The following is a 23,652-nucleotide window of genomic DNA, read 5'->3' on the forward strand; positions in this document are numbered from 1 at the left end:
ATTACCGTTAGTTTAGGAAATGAACAAGAATGCCAGTTGTCTAGAACAGGGATTTTTTTCGCGGGCCCCAAGCTTCTTACGGAGACCCATTATGGCACTCGACCCAAATAAATGTATGAGCACCTCATACAGTAAAAGCTACAAAACAAACTGACAAATAACTCGTTTTCAAATCAGACGAGTAAAAACTGGTCAAATATTTAAAAGAAAAGATATTAAAAGTGAAGACAATTTGCAATTCTAGTAATAACACGAATTTGATGTACATTTTGTCTTCGTGGGCCACATAAAATGATGTGGAGGGCCGTATCTGCCCTCCGGGCCTTGGGTTTGACACCACTGGTCGAGAATAAGATTTGACACCTGTGGTCTAGAATAAAGATTCATGAATTATTTTGAAATGAGACAAGGCTATTTTTCTCGACCATGTTAACGACTAATCTACATCAATGGGACGTTTTATTAATTTCTATTCATCATTTCGCCCTTTTTTATTCATCCATTTTGACTAACATAAGCCTCCACAAAACTATTAGGATGACAGTCTGACTCCAACGCGTCACAGTCACACTAGCGCCTCAAGTGGCAGCTGTGCATGCGTTTTTGCTGGAGTGTGTGTGCGCGCGCGCACGTGTATGCCCCTCCTATTGCAGTGCCAGTGTGCGCGCGCGTGTGTGTATAGTCTATGAGGGCTGGACCTGCCCTCCTGGCTTTCGAACCGCTAGTCTTCACTTCCCCCATTTTACACGATTAGCATCAATCTACTGCAACAAGGAAAGACAAGATTCATTTGTAAATCGGTGGTGAGTGTTTTTCGTTTTTTTTTACTGTCATTTGGTTCATTTAACTACGTGCATGTTTATGATTGATATGCGGCTAACGGTATGCTGGGGTCTCGCTTTGTAAAAGGGGGAGTGTTTGTATAATACACCGCAGTTGCGTCTCCTTTAAAGGTCGGCATGAGTTGGCGCATTGAGGGTTGAATTGTGACGTTATATTTAAGAGCGTCTAAATAACTCTTGCTCCTCCTTGCCATGTGAACAGGTGCTCATAACATTGTGAGGCCGAACATGCCTGGCATACTAGATGCGTTTTGAATCACAATGCTGCAGATAAGAGCGGGTGGGTACCAGACAGCATTATTGGGACTTCCTGTCGAGCATTTCACAAAGGTTGAGGCCCTCCCATGACATCACTTTGCACAGAACTGCGTCAATCAGCTATTTGCCAACAACCAGGAATTGGAGGAGTTTATCATTAGCCAGAGTCACAAGAACATTATTGCAGCAGAATTGAAGAGGCTCAGCAGCAGCAGCATGAGGTGGAGCCTGGGGGCTTCACTACTAGGGTCTTTACCCTACTCTACCCAAACATTGAAGTCAGAAAAATGTTTATTTTAGCAAAATTAATGGAAATCCGACATGGTTAGTGGAGTTCGAATCTGGACCTTCCTGTCCAAACACACAAATTGTCTTTCCCCTTTTCCTCCAATCTTCCTTTAAAATAAATTGAAAAGTAGTTGAACAAACAATTGGTTTCTGATTTCAAAACTATTAACCACCAGTTAGTTATACTTAATAATATAATCCAATATATTTTTATTTATACAGCACTTTCACCACAGCTTTGGCTGTACTACCGACACCTAAAGACTTGTGGCCTTTGCAATTATGTGATAATCACAACTAAAATATGAATATCAGTGCAATAGATCATCCCATAAGGACTTTGGTATGTGTGTTATTTAACAACCAATAAATTTTGTGTGGATACGGCAGTGTACATTGAGTTTCCACATTAATGTCACAATAAGAAATTAATTATTGATACATTAATATCAGTATAATAAATTACAGAGACTATAATAAATATATAATAATAAATATAATAGTATAACAAATATATTGGAGGATAAAATCATCATATTTTGCCTTCATTTGAAATTTATTGTTTGGACCTGCCTGCTGCATTTCCTGTCGTAACCATTGCACGTATCACTCCAAAAAACATTTTACATGGATCACTCACTCCTCCGCATTAGCACCATTAGCTCACCACCACTGTATACATACTTTCCCTTGCTCGTTGGGTTTCTGATGAGTGGTTCAGAGCAGCACAAAAGATAATCTAATACGAAAGTACTGATTGGGAACCACATTTGCCAGGAGTAACTAATAGCCAGCTGCTCGGCCTGTTTGCCTTGCAGCGCCATTATGCCCTCCTTGGAGATTTGTGAACCTCTCCAACACCGAGCAGTCAAATGCATTCAAGGATAAATAAATAAATAAACAAAGAAAGCGTTCATTAACTAAAGTGCACTGTGGCTTGGTGAAGGCTGTGCCCGCATTTTCAGCAAGTCAGCGCGGTCCAAATTACACAAAGAAGGAAGGCACTTTGTCTCAAAATCATCAGTGAATGACATTTCTCTTTTTTTCCCTCTTTTTGTGCCGCTCTCCGTCTCAGCCTGTCTGCACATCAGGTATCATGTTACTAACTTCTTTATAAGGACACAGCTTTTGTTTTTCTTGTGTGGTTTGATCCAAGTAATGTTATTTTTGTTACGCATATACCTTTTTCCTATGTGCCCTAACGCTTTGATTTGTTTGCTACATTGGAACCATTAAGGTCGAATAGTAGACTGCATTCCTACACACAGGTCAATCTCTGATTTCTCAGCAGTTGAACCCTTTTGAAATATTGCAAAGAACAATTGGTTGCATAATCAATACAATAGAATCTCAGAATAAAAATGGCTAATGTTACAAGTGTAAAAAGTAGTTGACTTCTGCAAATCGTATTTTATCTCACCACTTGTACAACTGAGGGCTCGTTCGACTTTGGAGGTTCCACTGTAATTTGCAAAAGCAAAAAAAAAAAAAAAAACATTTTGTAATCCAACTTCCTTTTTGACACGCTAAAATGACTCAGCCTTTTTGAGCTGCGCCCTGACCTCTCATATTAATCATATACTTTTCTGGATTGGATAATATGGAGTCCAAGTGAATATAAGGCTTCCCATATATGGTCCGGGTAATATAGCTGGACAGACACCGAATACGAACGACGAAAAGAGCACGTCAGTGCAAGTACTTTGTATGTTTACTCTTCAAACTCTGTGCCATACCCTCTTGACAAGACTGTGTCACTCCTGATACTAATAATAGTTCAGAGCTCCACCACCCATTTCCGTATTTTTATCTCGTGCCAGTATGAATCCTGTTGGAGGGATATCTGCAACCATAAACGCCAACAGGCTGCGAGCAGAAGGCATGGGCTCCTACGAGCAGGCGGTACAATTCTCCAACCAGGACTACGAGTCACTAAAGCAGCAGTGCGTTGAGTCGGGCTGCCTTTTTGAAGACCCCTGTTTCCCTGCTGAGCCCCAATCGCTCGGCTTCAAGGAGCTCGCTCCCTACTCTGCAAAAACCAGAGATGTTGAGTGGATGAGACCTACGGTAAGATCACCCCATGACATGAATTGGACCGTCTGCAATCGTACATTACGCACGAGCTTGCTTATGTATTTTTCCGATGGGACGTGATTGTTTTGTTGAACAATGAAAGTTTCAAACAAATGGAGGGCAGACGTTCCATGCATTTCATACTCCATTGCATTTAAAGGATTCCATATCCACGTAACTTCTACATTGTTGTGATAAAGTTTATCATGGACTGCAGCCATGCTTGTTTGTGGTTATGACTGGAATGTAAACACAGCATATCAGCACATGGTGTCTTTTTACGTCTGAAAATGCAGACATAATCGGGCAAGTTGCGGCAGGGGGTTATTTGACCACTGCAGCTGTCCGCGTTCTCCCCGACATTGAGAACATTTGCTTACATGATTAGCTCCTCGTAGCCTTGATGCAAGAATAGTCTGCGGGCATGATCGTAATCCATCTAGACTGGTGTGATTTCTATTTTTATTAGGATACGGAATTAATCTCAGAATATGTCTATAAAATGGCTTAGATTTTTTTTGTTTATTCCCAATGAGGAACTGGTGAATCAGCCTCAGTTCATTGTTGGTGGTGCCACCAGGACGGACATCTGTCAAGGAGCACTGGGTGAGTACGCTTTGGTCTAATTTCCTGCTCATAGAATTTTAGCCATAACAATCCCAAAGAGTGGATTACATTGAGTCCGGTTCAGGGTGTAACTCAACTGGGATTGGCTCCAGCATACCTAAAATCCTTGTGGGGATAATGATGATAGTAAATATTACACCGTTGTGAGCAAAAGTAATCAAGTTAAATGTCATGTTATAGTGCAGAATATTACTGTGGAACCAATCCATACATCCATTATACACTCATTAGCGTTGCCAGTAAATGGAGCGCTGCTGTTTTCGAAAGAAAGGCTGATACACTCATATGATAATCTTAATATACTCATAAATGTAATGCAAGGGGGGGGGGGGGGGGGTTGAGGCCTTTTTAGTCGAACAAAGCTATTTTTTTGGTGTGTAAATGGCAACAGGGGCATTTAGCTGCTTTGCTTGTCACACACACCCTAACTCCTCACTGGATAAACATTAAAATGATATTTACTTTTTCTGGTTCAGGGGACTGCTGGCTCTTGGCAGCCATTGCTTCTCTCACTTTGAATGAGAAGTTGCTTCATCGTGTTGTCCCACATGGGCAGTCCTTCGAAGATAGCTATGCTGGAATTTTTCACTTTCAGGTACTTTGAAAGACAAGTTCTAATTTGTGCAAGAGCGTCATGCTAGTTTGACTCATTGTGTTTGTGTTTCAGTTCTGGCAGTTTGGCGAATGGGTAGATGTCGTCATTGATGACCGACTTCCTGTCAATGATGGCGAGCTGATGTTTGTGCATTCTGCTGAGGGCAATGAATTCTGGAGTGCACTGCTGGAGAAGGCTTATGCTAAGTAGGTCGTTTAGAAGGCTACTCGGTCTCTGGCTTTAAATTATTTAGCGGAGTGCATGTACTGTAAGAGCAAAGCGTAAATCTCCAACACATTAGGAAGCGCTGCAGTTTTCCCGTTAATATTTTTATTTTTCTCTGCATCGCGTCCAACAGGCTGAATGGCACCTACGAAGCTCTGTCCGGAGGAAGTACCACTGAAGGTTTTGAGGACTTCACAGGTGGCGTTTCGGAGTCTTACGAACTCAGCAAAGCTCCCAGAGATCTGTATAAGATTATCAGCAAAGCGCTGGATAGAGGCTCCCTGCTAGGCTGCTCCATTGATGTAAGTGCTCAACTCACTCGCTTAACTGATATCATAAAATTGGAAAGTTGCACATTTCTCCTGCGACTAGGAAAAGTTAAGAAGAACAAGAATTCAAACTTCTCCAAGATGCAGTAATATATGGTCACACAATTATGCCAGTGTGCAAACTTTTAAAGTCTCCGGAATACCTGCAATTGAACTTAAACTTAAAATTGTAGATTCACGATATATATTATCTCAGCATGAAGTAATTCAGTCAAATATATTTCAAAAATGCTTTGGCTACCAAAAAAATTATTATCATTATTATGAGAAATAGTTGTGCTAGATACAAATAGGTTTACTTGCATTGGGTGTAATTATATGATTGTATAATTACCCTAAGGTTTCATGGTATTCATATAGCTGCAAAGAATTATTATTTGACCAGTCGATTGATTTGTTGATTATTTTGTCTATTAATCGATGAATCTGATTAAAAACATTTTTTAATTTCCATCCCTTTAGTCAACAACAGGAAATACATTTTTCTGCACGAACAATTTTAAATAACTCTGATTGAATGGATGTTGGACAAGAGGACGAAAATGTCGATTATTGTCTTCCAAAGTAAATGCAAATGTTTTATTTTGGATTCAACACAAATGGATGATGACAGAGCAGGAGCACTCCTGTTCAATACTACATCTGAGGTTTCATCCTGAAAAGCAGCGTATCATTTTAATTCCAGATTACCAGCGCCTTCGACATGGAGGCTGTAACATTCAAGAAGCTGGTGAAGGGCCATGCCTATTCAGTCACTGGGCTGAAGCAGGTATGTGTGAATGGGATGCTGCTGGGCAGCCATTGGCATTATATTTATTATTGAACACGTTTGTGTGATGTAGCTGGATTACCGTGGCAGACTGGAGCGTTTAATCCGAATTCGTAATCCTTGGGGCCAAGTGGAGTGGACCGGTGCCTGGAGTGACAAGTGAGTCTTCAAGCATACAAAATGTCAGCCTACGGAAAAACTCTCATGGTCATGGTGTCCCATTCCGTGAATTGATAGACAAATCAAGTAGCATCGATAACACCGCAGCCTTGCTCTTTATAGTTCTTCGGAATGGGACCAAGTTGATCCGTCTGAACGGGATGAAGTGCATCTGCAGATGGAAGATGGAGAGTTCTGGTAAGTGCTGCGATGATTCTGTGGTTGTTAAATTCTGAACGTGGAACAATGAAAACTTCAAGTCTTGTCATCAAACCAAATTAAAAAATTAAATCGAGGGCGTAGGGCCTATTATACCATACTTGGTTGTGTAAATCTAAATGGCTTTAGTATCCATCCATTCAATTTCTGAAATGCTTGTCCTCATTAGGGCTGTGGGGAGCTAATGTATCTTAATTGACTTTTGAAAAGATGCAGGCTACATGCTGGACTGGTCTGGTCATTAGCCAAAGGCAGGGCACAAGCAACCACAATTCAAGAGATTCAATAGGCTCCATTTCTCTCACGAGCTGAATGTGGCTTTCTTTCCATTCAGGATGGCCTTCAGTGAGTTCCTCAGGCAGTTTTCCCGACTTGAAATCTGCAACCTGACCGCCGACGCGTTGAAAGAGGACGCGCTCAGCCACTGGAACACCATCAAGTTTCATGGCACATGGCGGAGGGGCAGCACAGCTGGAGGCTGCAGGAACAATCCCAGTGAGTCCGCTTTTAAGAGAAGACCAATTCAGGAATCAAGTCTTAAACAGAAACGCCTCAATGTCTGTAGACACGTTCTGGATCAACCCTCAGTATAAGATCACATTAATGGAGGAGGATGATGACCCAGACGATGATGAGGTAGCCTGTAGTTTCTTGGTGGCGCTGATGCAGAAGGATCGGCGCAGACATCGCCGGCACGGTCAGGATATGCACACCATCGGCTTTGCGTTGTATGAGGTGAGAGCGAGTTCTGTTCTTGATTGATGAATCTGCTTTTAACTTTACTTATTTCATGGCTGTTATTGTCTTTTGCACATTCTTGCAGATCCCAGAGGAGGTAAGCAGAGTAGGCAGGATTCAAATTGAAAAATCCACTCGTAACAACTACGTACATTGAAAAGATATTTAAATGGCCGATTGTTTTCCTACTGCCCTCAGTTTAAAGGCTGCCAGAATGTTCACCTGAAGAAGAATTTCTTTCTGACCAATCAATCGTGCGCTCGTTCTGAGACTTTCATAAATCTGCGAGAAGTGAGCACACGGCTCCGTCTACCTCCTGGAGAGTACCTCATCGTCCCCTCCACCTTTGAGTCCGGTAAAGAGGCTGACTTTGTCCTTCGCGTCTTCACTGAGAAGCAGTCAGAAACAGAGTATGTCTTTTTTTTTTTTTAATACATGGTATTGTTGAATGGTTTGTTTTTAAAGGTTGTATGTATGTTCAGAAGCCAAGAGTGATGTCATTGTTTATTGCAGAGAACTGGATGATGAAATATCGGCCGATTTAGGAGAAGAGGTATAACATGATAAAATTTTTGGAAGAAATTGGAGCATATCAATTTATCTAATGATCAATAACCTGTAATATAATTCACCTTCCCTTCAGGAAGAATTAACGGAAGATGACATTGATGATTCTTTCAAGTCCATGTTTGCTCAACTAGCAGGAGAGGTAGGTTGTGGAAAACGTTTTCTGAACTATTCAAGGAGGTACATTAAACTTAAGCATCAATTCAAAATGCCATAACGCAATGAAAGAAAATGACATCATTATTTGAAATAGAATGTCTATTCCAACCAATGCCCTGTGATGATGCGTTAAGCTTGAAAATAATGTATCTTAATTGAATTCATATAAAAAGCTTTCCTTCACTTTTTACTCAGGACATGGAGATTTCCATTCGGGAGCTGAAGACCGTTCTGAACAGAGTCGTCTCGCGCCGTGAGTTTTATTTATTTTCAATGATAAATTGCTAGCTGCTGGAATACTGACATGTTAGCGTGCCTCTGTAGTATGTATGGAATTGCAAATGGCCTCCCGTGAGCGTCTGTGTAACTCCACTTATGGTGTTCTCTCAGATCAAGATTTGAAGACGGATGGCTTCAGTTTGGAATCTTGCAGAACCATGGTCAACCTCATGGATGTATCCTCCCGTGTTTCTATACAATTTGACCACACGGTGCTATAATTGTGTCATATTTTGCTTTACCGTGGTTGCTGAGTTAAAACACCATGACACATTTTTAATCAGAAGGATGGAAGTGCTCGTCTCGGTGTGGTGGAGTTCCAGATCCTTTGGAATAAGATCCGAAAGTGGCTGGTGAGTGAGTGAAATGTCTGACGTGCATGACAAGTATATGAACCAAACTTAACACGTCTTCTCTTTGCTTAAAGCTTGTTTTTAGACAGTTTGACCTTGACAAGTCAGGGGCCATGAGTTCCTATGAGATGCGTCTTGCTGTGGAGGCAGCAGGTAGAAAAGCTCAGTTTTGTTTCACTTCAAAACATCGTGATGAGCGTAATCTAGCCTCATGTGCATATTTGTTTTGCTTTTGAAGGTTTTAAACTAAACAACAGACTGAACGAGGTTCTGGTGGCCCGGTATGCGGAGAATGAGATGATTGACTTTGATAACTTTATCTGCTGCTTGGTCAAGCTTGAGTCCATGTTTAGTGAGTAGTATTCTCAAATCTGCGGATGAACCATTACCAGCTAGTAACATGAAAACTGCCTTTTTTTCCACAGGGTCTTTCATGCAGTTTGACAAAGAGTCATCAGGAGTGGCTGAATTGACTCTCATAGAAGTGAGTTTTGTTTCTGTCATGAATTGCAAATAATTGCATCCAACTTAACTCTATTACTCCTCTACTCTTTTTGCTAGTGGCTTTACCTGACCATGTGTGGTTGAAGAGGACCATATCGAGTGAGGGATGGCAGCAGCCTGCAGACTGCCATGATTGTTTTAACGCGTAGCCTTGATAATCCAGTAACGGTTTCCCACCCGAGTGTACCCAAAGTAGCAAAACTGTATACACACACACACGGATAATAAAAGTGCATCCAGGCCAAGTGTCCTGTATTAAAAAGTTGTAAAACTATGCAAACCTCAAGTATGCAGCTATCACTCCTGCATGAGTATGTGTGTAACCACAGAATGTAAAGTTTGTTGCATGGTGATATTTCAATATTTTAGGGTGGCTGCCTTTAATGGTCCTAACTACAGTATTTTGCAACAAAAACACATTTGTTATGTTAGTGCTTTAAAATTGGGTTTTTACTAATCAGATTTACAGTTTGTTTTCCACCTTATTTTTCTTGGTATTTTTAAACTGAAAGTTCGACTTAAATTTTGCATTTAAAAAACATTTATATTGTCTTGCTAGAAATAAAGATCAGATATATGTGGGGTTTCATCCCAAGGTTTTACTTTGCACTAAGATTTTAGTTGTAGGGAACTGCTAGCAAAAATGCCTCACATTGAGAAACACTGTCGCTAACATTTACAGGGATCATGATATTGGACTGCCTTATTCATGTCATTAGCTAAATTAAAATGTGCCAGTTTTGTGTTGTGCCTTAAATAACATAACTATAAATAAATAATGCCATTAACCTCCAATTTAAAGTTTTGTCTTTGTGTTCATCATACCATTAAGATGACCTACTTTTGCTTGTTAAATAGACTGTACCATGCATTTCAGGTAAAGGTTGTATTTATTGTAAGCAAAGAGAGGACTCCTAGCAGAAACTTGAGCCCAGTCAGACAAAAGAACTAGCAATTGCCAGGACCTTCGAGTAGTCCCCCTCCATTCTTTTACGTAAATGAGTGGGTATGGGAACTTTAATCCTAGTTCCTGTTGGGTTTCCATTTTCCTCAATAAGAACGACATTATTGGAATCAAATCGTGGATCCATACGTTGTCCGGGCATTCTGTGACCAACAATTAGTGCTGCTTTCTTCTGTCCTTTAATGGCCAGTAACACTTTGTCGCCAACTTTTCCAACGCCGTTCTTGGTGTACACATGGATCACTCTCGGAGGCCGGTGGTAAGGTGTAGTCCCAAGAGAGCTGTTATCCACCACTCGCACTCTGGTCATTTTTTGAACGGCAGCTGCAGCAGCAGACACACTGGACAGACAAATTGTTATGAAGTCATTTGAACAGGTACGGACGACCTTTTCTTTAAAGAGACTAACTACAGAGCAACTCATTTGTTTCACTATGCATACACAACATGTAAATAACATACAAATAGAGGAAGAAGAATGACTCATCTGCTGCACACAATGTGCAAAATGAATTGTTGCTGGTTCAGCAACTTTTCATCATGATATCAATAAGACAATCATCGTGCTGCGTTCAGATTGCTGGACCGTGTGCTGCCAGATTACTTACCCGAACGTCCTCTGAGGAATTAAGCAGAATCCATCAGCAAAGAGCCCGGTGAAGGATCTTGCAAACAGGTGCATCGCCATAACTACAAGAAAGAATGTTTAGGATCATACAATTAAAGTCTGTGGCTAACGCTAGCGCTCGCCGATATTCGCATAGTAGAGAAAAACAGGACGTAACATTGTGAATTAATCGGAAAATGTTTACACCCATTTAAAACGTTTGCTTTAAACGGTCGACCCAATGATTTAGTTAAAAATGCGAATTCTGTTACCGTTCTGCCTCAGCCCATGCCAATGTCAAATCGTGACGTCATTAGCCAGCGCCGGAAAACATGTCACCCATTTTGTGATAGTTTTAGGGAACGTAAATGTAGGAAATAAATGATATTTTTACGATCATTTGCCATTTGAGTATACAAATAAAATATCACATAAACACTAACGTGGCGTAGATAGAGGACTATTTTTTACAATTTCTAAATAGCGTCATATACATGCGCTTCTGCTCACAGACATATACAACATAGATCCCTCCCAACCGCGAAAGCTCTGTTCAACTGTCTGTTGTGCAGCTGCTTTACATTGCTAGAAGTCATACGTCTAGGGCTGTCATACTTGAAGAATGATCGGCGTCTCCGCCTGCTGGACTGGTCTGTCTTGAGAGTTGTCCAACCGGCTGTCTTGACATGTACGGTAGTCACTGCGTTGACGAGCGCATCTATGTAAACAGGTTAATACCATACTGTTCGCTGAACTTTGATTTCTCTTATAATTTTGTCTTGTGACGCGGCAAGTTAAATTTGAAACTAAATCCATGTAGCTTTGTGAAAGCTAACTATGTTATGGTAGATCGTGCCGCTAATAGCTAGCGTCAACGCTACGGTTAACTGCTAACCCTCATTGACAAAAGTGACAAGTCCATTGACGACACCATTCTTCCAATGCATTCGCAAAGGTAAGTTTGCAAGTGTGGATGAAGTCGATCTTATTCACAGCATTTGTATTTTTAACAGGTGAAAGTGCCCGTTTGGTACTTCTGAATGATGTTGAGCCTTGACAGCACAATAAGTAAACTGAGAAAAGTGATACTCTTAGTGTTAGCACGCTAACCTGTATTCCCATAGCCGATTGTGGTCACTTCAAGTCGCTGTGTCAAAGAACACAATATACTACAATAATAATTCTATTGACTCAAGTGAATTGCGTAGGGATCCCAGCGATTATCTGCGGTCTGTCAGCTGTTGATTACATGTAACTTGGGGCACTGTAAAGATAATGAACTGTCTATTGGGTAATACCGTTGCAGCTAATAGGTTTTGTTTTTCTGAGCGTGTCTGACACAGCAATTCAGCACTGCAACCTTGAGACAAACTCCTGACTTTATTTCCACTAGCTAACCCTAACCACAAGTACGCGTTAGCGAGTGTCTTCCCAAATTGTGACTGGGAGGCGGTTCAGGATGTGCAGCGGTTGTAGATGAAGACACAGTAAGGGTGTGCTGTGTCCTCCTTGGGTTCACATCGGCCCATTTCAACCCTCTGGTCTCTATTGGTTTATTGTTGGGCTCTGGCTGCATCTTGCTGCAGTGATGTCACAAGCATTCCATGGAGCGGATAAACGACTTAGTGTTAGGGCAGATGAGCACTCAGCATTGCGAATGCTGCTAATAGTGAGTGGGTCGAAGGGCAAATATAAAGGAGCGCAACTGTGTAAACACGTGTACCAGCACACTCCGCAAGAACAGTGTTCTTTTTTTTTCTTTTTTTTTTTCCTTCCCCGTGCCCTTATCAAAACATGCAAAATATGCGATTCTCAAACGGTGGTTGGCTGCAAGCAGTCGTGGGAAGTAACTGTCAACTCGTCGCTGTAGATTTTGCAGATATCTGCACGGAAGAGTATGAAAACATTCCACTTTTACTCCCTAAATTTGAACACAGATATCCGCACTTTGTACTCCTTCTCAAAATAGCCCCCCCCCCCCCAATTTCTGCGGATGAGATGACCAAAATAAAAAAAATAGGTCAACTGCATTTCAGATCTCAATTGAGATCTTAGAGTGGAAAAACAGGTGCAGTTGCTTGGACCAGCAAGCATCGATGGACGCAATGATGCCCCGACAGATTCAGAGAAGCACAATATTTCCCATCTATGACCCTATTTAAGATAATATTTTGTTGGTGTTGGCTCCATTGAGCATTCAATGTATCATATAGCCATGTTTTTCCAGTGATAAATTTGTATGTATTTTCCTTCGAAATATTACCAATATACAAATCAGCTATTTTTGTTGTGCCAAGTTATCGGAAAGGGTATTTTATATAATTGACAGAAAACATTTTATTATGACTTTTTAGTTGAGGTACATTTGTCTGTACTTCTCATCAGTGTAAAAGTGAATCTTACATTGCCTTTTCAAGGCCTTTTGATGGCAATAGTTTTTTCCATTGTCTCCAATGGGGTAAAATGTTTCAAAATACATATAAACAAATCAGAGGTTGTTTGTGTTCCGCCCAAAACGTTTCACTGCACAAAATATTTTCACATTTATCAAATGTTACTGTGTTGTCTGCTATGATCTTATTTTTGCTGTGCATCGGCAACTCATACCGAGCGTTATGAACACTTTGGCCTTTTCTTTTGCAGATACTCAGCATGTTGCAGTGAGTGATGCAAAGGCTGCTATTAGGGATGGCCATCTGGGGGGCGCAAGCTTGCTCTGACTCACAGAGCTGTACGACTACATTGCCACCCAATGCCACCTCCAAAGAGTACTGCTACTCGGCCCGCATTCGCAGCACAGTTCTGCAGGGCCTGCCCTTTGGTGGCGTACCAACCGTTCTCGCCCTTGACTTCATGTGCTTTTTGGTGAGTTGTTATGACAAGTACACGTTGTAAACTATGTCCATTTTTTTAGGATTATTTATTATTCTGATATTTCTTGCTAATGTGGCCTTCCAGGGCTTGCTGGTCGTGTTCTCCTTCCTTCGTAAAGTAGCGTGGGACTATGGACGTCTCGCTCTCGTCACCGACGCTGACAGGTACGGTAACCTCCGTAAGGATATAAGTTTGAAGTACACTATTAGCGGTTACTTCAAAAATGCACATCAAAAAGTCACCAGGTAATTTAGCGGCATACTGCTCTTGTGGAAATACACATGACGTTTGCTAGTTTTGGGGAAGCATTTTCTGTAGATCTTAGTATGGCCGGCAGCCACTCAGGCTCTGTTTTTATGCAAAGTCAATGTCATGGATTAGGCTCAAGACGGGAAGTGTGTGTTGAACATATGTTCATCGCACCAAAGGGAACATAATGCCGAGTCAGTGTTTGTCTCAGACAAAACCCAAATCAATTGAATACACGGTACACATACACAGGAAAATTAACGTCTTAGGTTAACTGAAGCCAACCACTCGAGGCTTTCACCCAGACAGGAAGTTGGTGTCAGCAGCACATGATCTGTCTGGTTTAGCCTAATGACATAGGGTATAATTAGACCTGAAGTTGAGGTAAACAGCACTATTATGAAAAGAATTTTCTTCAAATTCCAAAACCCTTTAAAGTCATTGAATAAACCCAACCATCATGGTTGTGAAGAGGCGTACCACTGTCATGACACGCTGCTATATAACCTACATTTGCCAGCTGTGGACATTTGGATTTTACTCCTTCAGTATTTTTGCAGCTGTGTGCAAACTGATAATAGGGTTGTAGCATAGCGGGATGATGATGATGATGGGGGGGAGGGGGGGTCAGCTGCCTGACCGTAGTCCTTTGTCAAATGTTGTTTATTGAAATCAGATTATATTTCAATAGTGAAGCGCAATGTCCGAAACGTGCTACGGTGTGTCGTCATTGCTCGCGTTTTTGTGTTGAGAAGCTAATTAGTATGCTTGTGGCATGAAAAGTTTCTCCAGTGTAGCTCTTGAGCCCATCCGTGCTAGCAAGCAGAGTTACTTCTTATCGGCACAAGTCAATGTTTTGCCTGTCTTTCCACCAGGAGAATGGATCAGCGTTACAGTCGTCTGGATGATCGGGAATAGTATGTTGTTTGTATTCATCACTTGCTCCCGCCCTCTTTGTGTTTTTAACCTAGCTAGCACTTTTAGGTTTCCCCATTCTTGGTGGTTGAGTGTTTCTCCTCCAGGTGTTTCTCAGTGCCAGGGTGCTAAATGATTTTCCCTCCTCTCCTTGCCAATGTCCTTCTTGTGCCGCCGGGTGTCCTTGTCTTTAATTCGATCTGTATGTACTAATCTGTATTAACCTCTTTCTGAATCATGGCCTCCTCCTGTGTGGCCGCACAGCATGATGCACACAGATTAGGTAGAGGTAGTAATGCTACTCCTCTTATTTACCTTGAGTATTGCACACTTGAGACAACCCTCTCCAATTTCATGTTGGAATGAGGGTGACCTCGCTTTTCTTAAGTTTACTTTGAGATACAGCTCATTTCCTCTACATGTGATCAAATCGCTCCTTTGTTTGTATATAGAACAGGGGTCACCAGTATTTTTAAAACTGAAAGCGACTTCTTGGATCCTCATTAATGCAAATTAATACACACTTTTGAAATATTACATTTGGTCAAATTGAAATAAATTATTTGATTATTGATGAATGACGTTTGTCAATATGAAGACTGATCATGCTCACGATTTCTTACAATTATTCTCAACAATGATATAACAATGTAAGAAACAGTTTTCATGTTCATGTGTAACATATTTCTATAAATATCATATCTGCAAGTGTTTAAAATTTCAAATGTTCCCTTCTACAACACTTCTAGGAAATTACAATGTACCATTGCTGGTGACCCCTGAATAGAGACATCGTATTGCTAAAAGATCTGTTTCTTCTTCTTGTGTGGGAATTCTTCTGGGTTGCGTTCTCTTTGCGGCATAACAGAAGTTGTTCAACATCCCAGACTTTCCATGTCTTCTTGTTTTGACAGCAACTGTTGTTGTTGCGCTGACTCTAACAAATAATCTGAAAACGGGATTCCATCTCGCTTGTGCTTGACTGTGTATATTATGCTTTCTCATTCTACTAATATGGCAGTCCCAGTGAGTTGAGACCCAAATACGTTTGTACACCACACTAATACTTTGGGTTGTGTTTTATTCACACAGCGCGGCCGCCGCCTTGACAACAGAGACGCCGGAACGCTATGAGCGCCTCACCTCAATTTCCAGCTCGGTCGACATAGATCAGAGAGACACGGTAAGAATGTTATTGCTGTGACACAATGGAAAATTGGCCATGTTTCCTTCATATTGCGCTCTTCTCTTCTAGGGCTTCTGCTCTTGGCTTACTGCCATCTTCCGCATCAAGTAAGTTCGCACGCTCTTCATTATGGCGAGAAATACTTAAATGAAATTAAACATTCTTTTTGAGATAAATAGCTCACTTGCTTAATTCTTTTTTTTTATCTCTAGGGATGATGAAATAAGGGAGAAGTGTGGCGAGGATGCCGTACATTATTTGTCCTTCCAACGCCACATTATCGGCCTATTGGTCGTGGTGGGTGTGCTATCCGTTGGTATCGTTTTGCCTGTAAACTTCTCAGGAAACCTACTTGGTGAGTTGACTGAGGTTTCTAACCTAAGGATGAACCTGCTTGGAGTGACACAAAATTACAAAAAACCCCGATTTTTCTTTTCTTGCCTACAGAAAACAATGCTTATAATTTTGGAAGAACTACGATAGCAAATCTAGATGCAGAGTGAGTGATTCTTAGGCAATAATCGTCGCACCAGTGTGATTTTACAGTCTGTGTTGCTTAACATTGCTCTCAACTGTTTATCTTCTCTAGTAATGCGCTTTTGTGGCTGCACACCATCTTTGCTTTCCTTTACCTGTTACTGACGGTGTTCAGCATGAGAAGACACACCTCCAAGATGCATTACGCAGAGGATGACCTGGTTGGTTTCACAAAAATTCCCTCCACAACCATATTGTACTTTCCTTTAAACAGCCTTTTTTCCCCAATTTACGACAGGTCAAACGCACATTATTTGTCAACGGAATCTCCAAATATGCCGAAGAAAGAGAAATAAAGCAACATTTTGAGTAAGTGCCTTTAAATATTTTTCTGTGATTTCATATTAAGTCTCTTATGACATCTCTTAAATCGCTTCATGCGAGTATATGAGAGACATGCCTTTTCCTCTTAAAATTGATCTCGTCAACCATGTACCCAGTATGAGACAATGGTTGAAATGTTCGTAATAGAAGCCAGATGAGCAGAATTATGCAGGTCATGTGTCATTTGCTACTAGAAAGGAGGGCTGCTTGGCTCTATGTTGTCTCCACTCTTGTAATACAATTCCCGCTCTCTCTTTTGTTTAATAGGCAGGCGTATGAAAACTGTGCCGTGCTGGAAGCCCGCATCTGTTACAATGTGGCCAGACTGATGTATCTGAACTCCGAAAGGTAGCAGTTTTACTCTGAGAAATACAAGGGTTGGCTCTTCGTACAAAAAAGTTTGACTGACCTGATAACAATTAGTGATGTCATCAGTATGACAAATTTACTGTTTTGCATACAGGAAGAAGGCAGAGCGCAGCAAGAAATTCTTCTTGGATCTGCAGGCCAAAGAGCATGTAAACACCATGATAAACCCAAAGCCATGTGGACACCTTTGCTGTTGTATCATCAAAGGTTGTGAGCAGGTCAGAAGAATATTTCCTATTGATATTGACTGCTCTTATCGAACATCCTCGTCTGAGTCGCATTAATAGTGAAATTTAATTCTTTTAAATCATAAAACTTGCCTGTTGAATAGATGATTGTGAATTTCCATATCCAGTGTATGCTCTTTTCAGAAATCCATTCAAACTAACTACAAATCTCATTCATATTTGCATGTTTTTACCCCTCACAGGAAGAGGCTGTCAGTTATTATACTAAGTTGGAGGCTCAATTAAAAGATGACGCCAGGAAGGAGAGAGAGAAGGTCAACAGGAAACCGTTAGGAATGGCATTTGTCACCTTTCAAAACGAATCCATAACTGCTATGTAAGGAGGCCTTTGCGCACGCACGCACGCACGCACGCACGCACGCACGCACGCACGCACACACACACACAGACACACACACGCACACGTAGTTTAACATTCTATTTGTTTTTTCTCAGAATCTTGAAGGACTTCAATGCTTGCAAATGTCAGGGCTGCCACTGTCTAAGAGAGCCCCAGAGCTCGGCATTCAGTGACAAACTCCAAACGCACAACTGGACTGTGAGCTATGCCCCTGATCCACAAAATGTCTACTGGTGAGTGTGAAATAAAGGCACTCCATGAGCAATATTGGCTGCGCAGGCTCTCTGGCTTTTGATCTAACCGCAGCACCACTTTTTATCCCTTAGGGAGCATCTGTCATTAGGAGGTTTCTCGTGGTGGATCCGCTGCTTGATCATAAACTGTGTCCTCTTCCTTCTCCTATTCTTCCTCACCACACCAGCCATCATTATCTCAACCATGGACAAGTTCAATGTTACCAAACCAGTGGAATACCTGAACGTGAGGCACTTTGTCCAGCGCTTTTGATTGTTTTTCTAAATTTGAAATGGGAGCAAGGAGCGCAGAATCCGTTTGCATGTGCCTCGATCGTGTGGCAAAGCAGGCTGCCAAATTCCTAAACGGGAAAAAAATAATGCTCCGTGCCGAAAATTGCTTCCGAATGTTGAGCTCTGAAACTTAACAGCAGATTTGTATTTGTAAAATTGTTCTTTGACGTCCAATATCTATGGCCTTGGAGAATAATCTATGAACATTTGAAAAAAAAAATGGATTGGAAAACTGCACATACAGCAAAACAAACAAGTACCAACAGCTCTAACATTTGACTTCAGGTGCTGAATTCAGTCCTTCAGTTCTTGTCTCGACATCTCAGTGCGTGTCTGTTTTTTGTTCACAGAATCCAATTATCACTCAGTTTTTCCCCACCCTCCTCCTGTGGTCCTTCTCCGCCTTACTTCCAACCATTGTCTACTACTCTGCCTTTTTTGAAGCCCATTGGACCCGGTAAGGATTTCACTTAAAGCAAGATGTACTGATGAATGTCCCGTTTGCTTTGGTTTTCCCCGACTGATGTGTCCATATCTTTGTACAGGTCTGGCGAGAACAGAACTACTATGCATAAATGCTACACTTTCCTAATCTTCATGGTGCTTCTACTGCCCTCCCTTGGTCTAAGCAGGTAGTGTATATTTTTCTCATGGGTGACAAAAATATGTGCAGTACTCCAGGACAGTACTCTATTTTTGTAATATGTATTAAATTGTCATTTTATTGTTGGTATCAGTTTTAATCTTTGTCTTTTCTGTTTTTAGTTTGGATGTTTTCTTCCGATGGCTGTTTGACAAAAGATTCTTGGCTGATGCTAAAGTGAGATTTGAGTAAGTGGGAATATTGAGTAGTAAGTGGTGCGTAACGCCACTGCTGAGACACTGCTTTTACGTCATTCATATAACTTGCCTATATAAAATGATGATAGCTAGTTTTGTTTCACATAGTAAAAACCATGTAACTGAGGTTAATGAGCAAAAAGTGCAGGGTAAATTTCTTTCCTGAGCCTTAAGTTAGCTGGGCTCCAGTTACTTGTCAACCTAATGAGAGCAAGCAGTGTAGAATGTAAATATCGAAATGTGACGCCCACTGACCTGTCTGTGGTATCCTCATCAGGTGCGTGTTCCTTCCTGACAATGGAGCCTTCTTTGTCAACTATGTCATTGCCTCTGCATTTATTGGAAATGCCATGGACTTGCTCAGGATCCCTGGTCTGCTTATGTACATGATCCGCCTCTGCCTCGCTCGATCCGCAGCTGAGCGCAGAAACGTCAAGAGGGTTAGTTTGCGACTGCCTGATTTACGATATTTGATTTGTTATACCTTTTATGGAGCAAATACATTAGCAATTTAGCACCCACCTTTTACTTCCCCCTCCATTAAACCTGTGTCGCTCATAATGATCTATTTTATATCTGGTTTGAAGGTTAAAACTTTCATGAATGAACTCTATAAAAACGTGTTGTTTTTTCTGTAGCATCAAGCTTACGAGTTCCAATTTGGAGCAGCTTATGCCTGGATGATGTGTGTCTTCACGGTGGTTATGACCTACAGCATCACCTGCCCAATCATTGTCCCCTTTGGTTAGTTCTGCTTTTAAATTTGCAGTGGTCTGCTACTGCTATCTGATGCAATTATGGTGTTCTGTTCTTCATATGATCGCTCATCAGCCAGCCTAATAGGATTTGCTCTTACCTCATACGTCACTTTTCCGCACAGGGCTGATGTACATGCTGCTCAAGCACCTAGCAGACAGGTACAACATGTATTATGCGTACCTGCCTTCAAAATTGGACAAGAAGATCCACTCGGGAGCTGTCAACCAAGTGGTGGCTGCTCCAATTCTTTGTCTATTTTGGCTTCTTTTCTTCTCCACGATGCGCTCTGGTAAGAAAGCACTCCATCTACAAATGTCTGTAATGCACACCACCACCATTATTATTTTGTTTCCGCCCATGACAATTTGAGCAACCCGATTAACTGATGTCCTCCAAATTTTTTTTCCCAGGGTTTTCGGCTGCAATTTCCATGTTCACGTTTATTGTTTTGATCATCACAATCATTGTCTGCCTCTCACACGTCTGCTTTGGACATTTTAAATATTTGAGCGCTCACAACTACAAGGTAACAAATCCTGTCAACTTGTGCAATTTTTAAGTGTCTTTTTTAATTTTATTTTTAATTGAGTTAAGTAAATGTTTTGTGTGTCCCAGATTGACACTCAAGAATCTGATGTGACTGAGAATGGCCATACACAATGCACTACTGACTCCAACAAAGCTGCAGTAAGTAGTCAGGCACGTTTACTGTCGTATTTTTGTCTCCTAGCTGCTGCGAATTAGGTGATTTCCATAAAAATATTGAAAAGAATTAGTCCCGTAGTCCAAATATGTGTCAAGTTGGTGTGAAAAGTCATACGCTGACCAAATTCTTTATTTCTATTGTGTTGAATCGAGTGTCTTTCATCTTTAAATGGAACAAAAATGTCAGGGAAGATTGTACGAAGAGATGGTAATGAAAAAAAATAATGGCCAATTCCAATGTCTTAGCTCAGTGAACAGGAATGATTTTTTCAAATGGGTACTTGTTGACTTTATTGTGGCACGGTGGTGGGGAGGAGGAGCCTGAGTACGAGGGGCGGGGCGGGTTGCGGCCTGACCCTCCTCACCTTTTTCCACTTGCTAAGGCTTTCCAATCTAAGAATAATGACATCAGCGCTTTCTTTTCTTGTGTCGCTAACTACACATAATTACAATGACATAAATGTACGAAAGCAAAGAACACTTACCTTTGCATTGTCATGTTTTGGCCGCTTATCTGTAGTAGCGTTCCTCAGGTTTGTGTCCTGAAGCTCATCCTTCCAAAATCATACAAGTAGTTCCTCATTGAGAGCTCCGAAACATAATTCTCTATGACATCGCCTCGAAAGATTTGCAGATAAAGCTTTTTGTCACGAAGATGACAGCTAAAGATTACATGACATACACGATGTCGTCAGGCAATTGCATAATATAGACTTGTGTTTCCCAACCTGGATTATGCGAGCAGATTGCATGGTGTGCGTGGAAAGGTCTGAATATTTTTCCTGGTGTTTTTGGTCTAATATTGAAATGTTAAATTTTACAACCATTTAGAAATATACATAATTTTGATACTCGTTAATTACAACAGCGAGGCTGCCCTTGTATCACATGAAAAGATTCTGATCATGCACCAAGCACTGATATCAGCTGAAAGCTTTGTGCAAATTTGATAAAGTTGCTTTTGAGAAAGATGTTATTTTTAATATTTTATCCTCTATCTCAACAGCAAATGTACATCGCTGAGGTTCTGCAAGATCCAAACGCAGAGGAGGCTGGATCGGGCAGTGGCGAGTCACAGGACGAGGAAATAATCAATGTGGAAAATGGCCTGAATGAGGACTTCCAGTCGGGAGAAGACAGCCTCATCGATAATGAAGTGCGACACTGAGAACAACAGAAAGTTCAAACTTTGAGAAGCGTGCACTGAATAAACGAACTGGAAGTGAACCAACAAGTTCACCAAAGTATCTCAACTTGATGGAGGGACGTAAAACTAATGGATGTGTGTTGTCTACTAATGAATATGTGGATTCTAGCTCAAGGATTCTCACATAGACTGGGACTACTTGCACAAGCAATGCACAAACAGCAAAGCCCATCAGATCCACCTGCATAGCGCATGGACCCAGAAAATACGCACAGGTAGACATGACCACTATGGCCCCGTCTTGAAGGGTATGATGTTCTCCCCTTGTCCTTAACATCGTTGAGAACTCCAATTGTTTTGGCATGTCTTCAACAAGTGGAGATTTTTTCCATAACCTTCTGCTAGTATCCCAAAATGTCCCCACTTGATGCTTCATATGAATTGCGGCTTTCAAGCGAGGTGCAGAGGTTTCTTCAATGCTCATGCAATCCCATAGAAGCCTTCAAGAAAAGAGCAGGATTTTCTTTTAGCACATAACCTCCTTGGACATTGATTAGAATACTTAGATATTTTTCCTCGACATTTCCCTTCCCACTGTGGAAGACGAGCGGTGTCTTAGCACACTACATTGATTAAAGTGATGCAGCCAGTTGGTCTGCTGACCCTGCTACAAGAAGACTTTGAGTTGAATAGGACGTGTTGATGCGTTAGTCTCTTAATGATACTCAGTTGACAGCCGTTTTCTTTTTTTATCTTTTTTTTTTGCCAATAGGTTTACATATTCACGCACAGATACTGACATTTGCGTTCATTTTACGGTAAAAACTGGATTAAGACTAGTTAGTCTCTGTCTTGTCCTTGTTAAATTTTGTCGAGGCACTTAATTATGTAGCTCCTGTGAGGTGTATTATAAGTTGTTTGCAGTCATGTTACAGCCACCCATAGCTGATTTGTAAATTATTTTAATGAAATTGTATAATGTCTGTGATAAAACGTTAAACAAATCAGAAGAAAACTCAACGGCCACAATTGCGGGTAAGATGCATTCAGCATCTGAATAGTTCAAGCTCAACCAAGTCATATTTGTCAATGTGATATGTAGCACACACACCCAACTGTGGCCTTACTCTGCATCAAACTTCTCATTTTTATAAGCTTATTGAGCAGGTCTGGCTGCAAGATATAATTTATGAACCATTACAGATATCCTAAATACACAAACCACATGCTCAAATTGTATGGTAATCACTTTTTCAGTTGTTGAATTTCCTCCACCCCCCAATTATTATTCCCTTTAGGAAGGAGCCCCCTGAAAGAAAAATGGTTCCTCACAACTGATCATGTTAATTGTTCAGACCCACTCCGTTGCATTCCCATTTTTTTTTTTTAAATAAAACAGCTGCTAAGATCAAAGATAACTCCCATAAGATCTGATCACCGCACCACAAAATTGACCATGACCTGTTAGAATGTGTCAATTATTTTGGTACTAAAAAAGAATTGCAATGTACGAGTGGCATTCTCCTCTGATTGTAAGTGGACTGTTCCATACCTCTACGTGTATACCTCTAATATGTCTTGCGATTTCTCAACAGGTTCCGGAGGGATACTCTAATCACACTATCTCTTTAACCTTGAATGTAGTTTGACACCCGCAATTTTTGATCAGATGCAAATAGTGCTAGCTAATGGTGATCAGCTTTGGTTCACTGGACCACCATACATGTGCTATTTTGTATTATAACTGAACTAGCAAGTGTAGTGTCGCTGCAAGGAAAACATTTACGTGTCAGACTGTTGGCCTTAGTGATGTCTTATAATTTAAACATATTCTGTATGAACTCAGACATTGTGAATCATGTTTTCATTCATCTATGCCTCTGTACACTCACTGGAAATAAAACAATAGTTTTTGTTAACAGAAAAACACTCAGATAGGAGATGTCAACTTGTTCCAATTCTGGAATGTTTAGTAAAATGCTTCATCCCTAAATTGCAAGTTTGTATCTATCGGGAGGTAATTCTTGGTCACACAATCCATTTTCTGTAGTGGTTGATATTCCAGCATCAGTCAAGA

The 23,652-nt window shown here is 41.0% G+C and overlaps 3 protein-coding genes across 4 annotated transcripts; 2 read left to right on the forward strand and 1 right to left on the reverse strand.

The window, feature by feature from the left end:
• The first annotated feature begins 644 nt into the window (after positions 1-644).
• On the forward strand, positions 645-9,779 carry capn1a (calpain 1, (mu/I) large subunit a). Its single transcript, XM_061284580.1, has 22 exons — positions 645-803; positions 3,209-3,455; positions 3,998-4,067; positions 4,565-4,683; positions 4,756-4,889; positions 5,042-5,210; positions 5,923-6,006; positions 6,080-6,165; positions 6,289-6,363; positions 6,719-6,879; positions 6,950-7,119; positions 7,208-7,219; positions 7,321-7,532; positions 7,636-7,675; positions 7,766-7,831; positions 8,044-8,101; positions 8,239-8,303; positions 8,412-8,480; positions 8,555-8,633; positions 8,719-8,832; positions 8,906-8,964; positions 9,042-9,779. Exons 2-22 carry the CDS (start codon positions 3,210-3,212, stop codon positions 9,066-9,068), a joined length of 2,115 nt encoding a protein of 704 aa, XP_061140564.1. The 5' UTR covers positions 645-803; position 3,209; the 3' UTR covers positions 9,069-9,779.
• A 76-nt stretch (positions 9,780-9,855) lies between these two features.
• mrpl14 (mitochondrial ribosomal protein L14) lies at positions 9,856-10,975 on the reverse strand. Its single transcript, XM_061284590.1, has 3 exons — positions 10,828-10,975; positions 10,557-10,638; positions 9,856-10,289 (listed from the first exon to the last, which is right to left on the reverse strand). The coding sequence occupies exons 2-3, from the start codon at positions 10,634-10,636 to the stop codon at positions 9,920-9,922; spliced, it is 450 nt and encodes a 149-aa protein (XP_061140574.1). The 5' UTR covers positions 10,637-10,638; positions 10,828-10,975; the 3' UTR covers positions 9,856-9,919.
• A 153-nt stretch (positions 10,976-11,128) lies between these two features.
• On the forward strand, positions 11,129-23,568 carry LOC133157914 (CSC1-like protein 2). Of its 2 annotated transcripts, XM_061284575.1 has the most exons (24): positions 11,133-11,510; positions 13,199-13,420; positions 13,514-13,593; positions 14,554-14,595; positions 15,686-15,776; positions 15,849-15,886; positions 15,992-16,134; positions 16,227-16,278; positions 16,369-16,477; positions 16,555-16,625; positions 16,908-16,988; positions 17,104-17,227; positions 17,440-17,573; positions 17,693-17,830; positions 17,924-18,077; positions 18,475-18,581; positions 18,670-18,756; positions 18,890-18,955; positions 19,242-19,404; positions 19,603-19,708; positions 19,845-20,012; positions 20,134-20,249; positions 20,339-20,410; positions 21,435-23,568. In XM_061284575.1, exons 2-24 carry the CDS (start codon positions 13,223-13,225, stop codon positions 21,594-21,596), a joined length of 2,502 nt encoding a protein of 833 aa, XP_061140559.1. In that variant the 5' UTR covers positions 11,133-11,510; positions 13,199-13,222; the 3' UTR covers positions 21,597-23,568. The 2 variants fall into 2 exon arrangements, with proteins under 2 accessions (XP_061140561.1, XP_061140559.1); XM_061284577.1 differs by lacking the exon at positions 14,554-14,595 and having other exon boundaries at positions 11,129-11,510.
• Positions 23,569-23,652: the final 84 nt, after the last annotated feature.

Source organism: Syngnathus typhle, linkage group LG8 (genome assembly GCF_033458585.1).
Source record: "Syngnathus typhle isolate RoL2023-S1 ecotype Sweden linkage group LG8, RoL_Styp_1.0, whole genome shotgun sequence".
NCBI lineage: Eukaryota > Metazoa > Chordata > Actinopteri > Syngnathiformes > Syngnathidae > Syngnathus > Syngnathus typhle.

Bases quoted from the DNA above. Each gene is read 5' to 3' on its own strand.
- mrpl14 (XM_061284590.1), bottom strand. From the start codon at position 10,636: ATGGCGATGCACCTGTTTGCAAGATCCTTCACCGGGCTCTTTGCTGAT. The intron at 10,290-10,556 runs GTAAGTAATCTG...TTGTCTGTCCAG, and splicing joins ATTCCTCAGAGGACGTTCGG to TGTGTCTGCTGCTGCAGCTG.
- capn1a (XM_061284580.1), top strand. From the start codon at position 3,210: ATGAATCCTGTTGGAGGGATATCTGCAACCATAAACGCCAACAGGCTG. The intron at 3,456-3,997 runs GTAAGATCACCC...ATTCCCAATGAG, and splicing joins TTGAGTGGATGAGACCTACG to GAACTGGTGAATCAGCCTCA. The intron at 4,068-4,564 runs GTGAGTACGCTT...TTTCTGGTTCAG, and splicing joins CATCTGTCAAGGAGCACTGG to GGGACTGCTGGCTCTTGGCA.
- LOC133157914 (XM_061284575.1), top strand. From the start codon at position 13,223: ATGCAAAGGCTGCTATTAGGGATGGCCATCTGGGGGGCGCAAGCTTGC. The intron at 13,421-13,513 runs GTGAGTTGTTAT...GTGGCCTTCCAG, and splicing joins TTGACTTCATGTGCTTTTTG to GGCTTGCTGGTCGTGTTCTC. The intron at 18,582-18,669 runs GTAAGGATTTCA...ATCTTTGTACAG, and splicing joins TTTGAAGCCCATTGGACCCG to GTCTGGCGAGAACAGAACTA.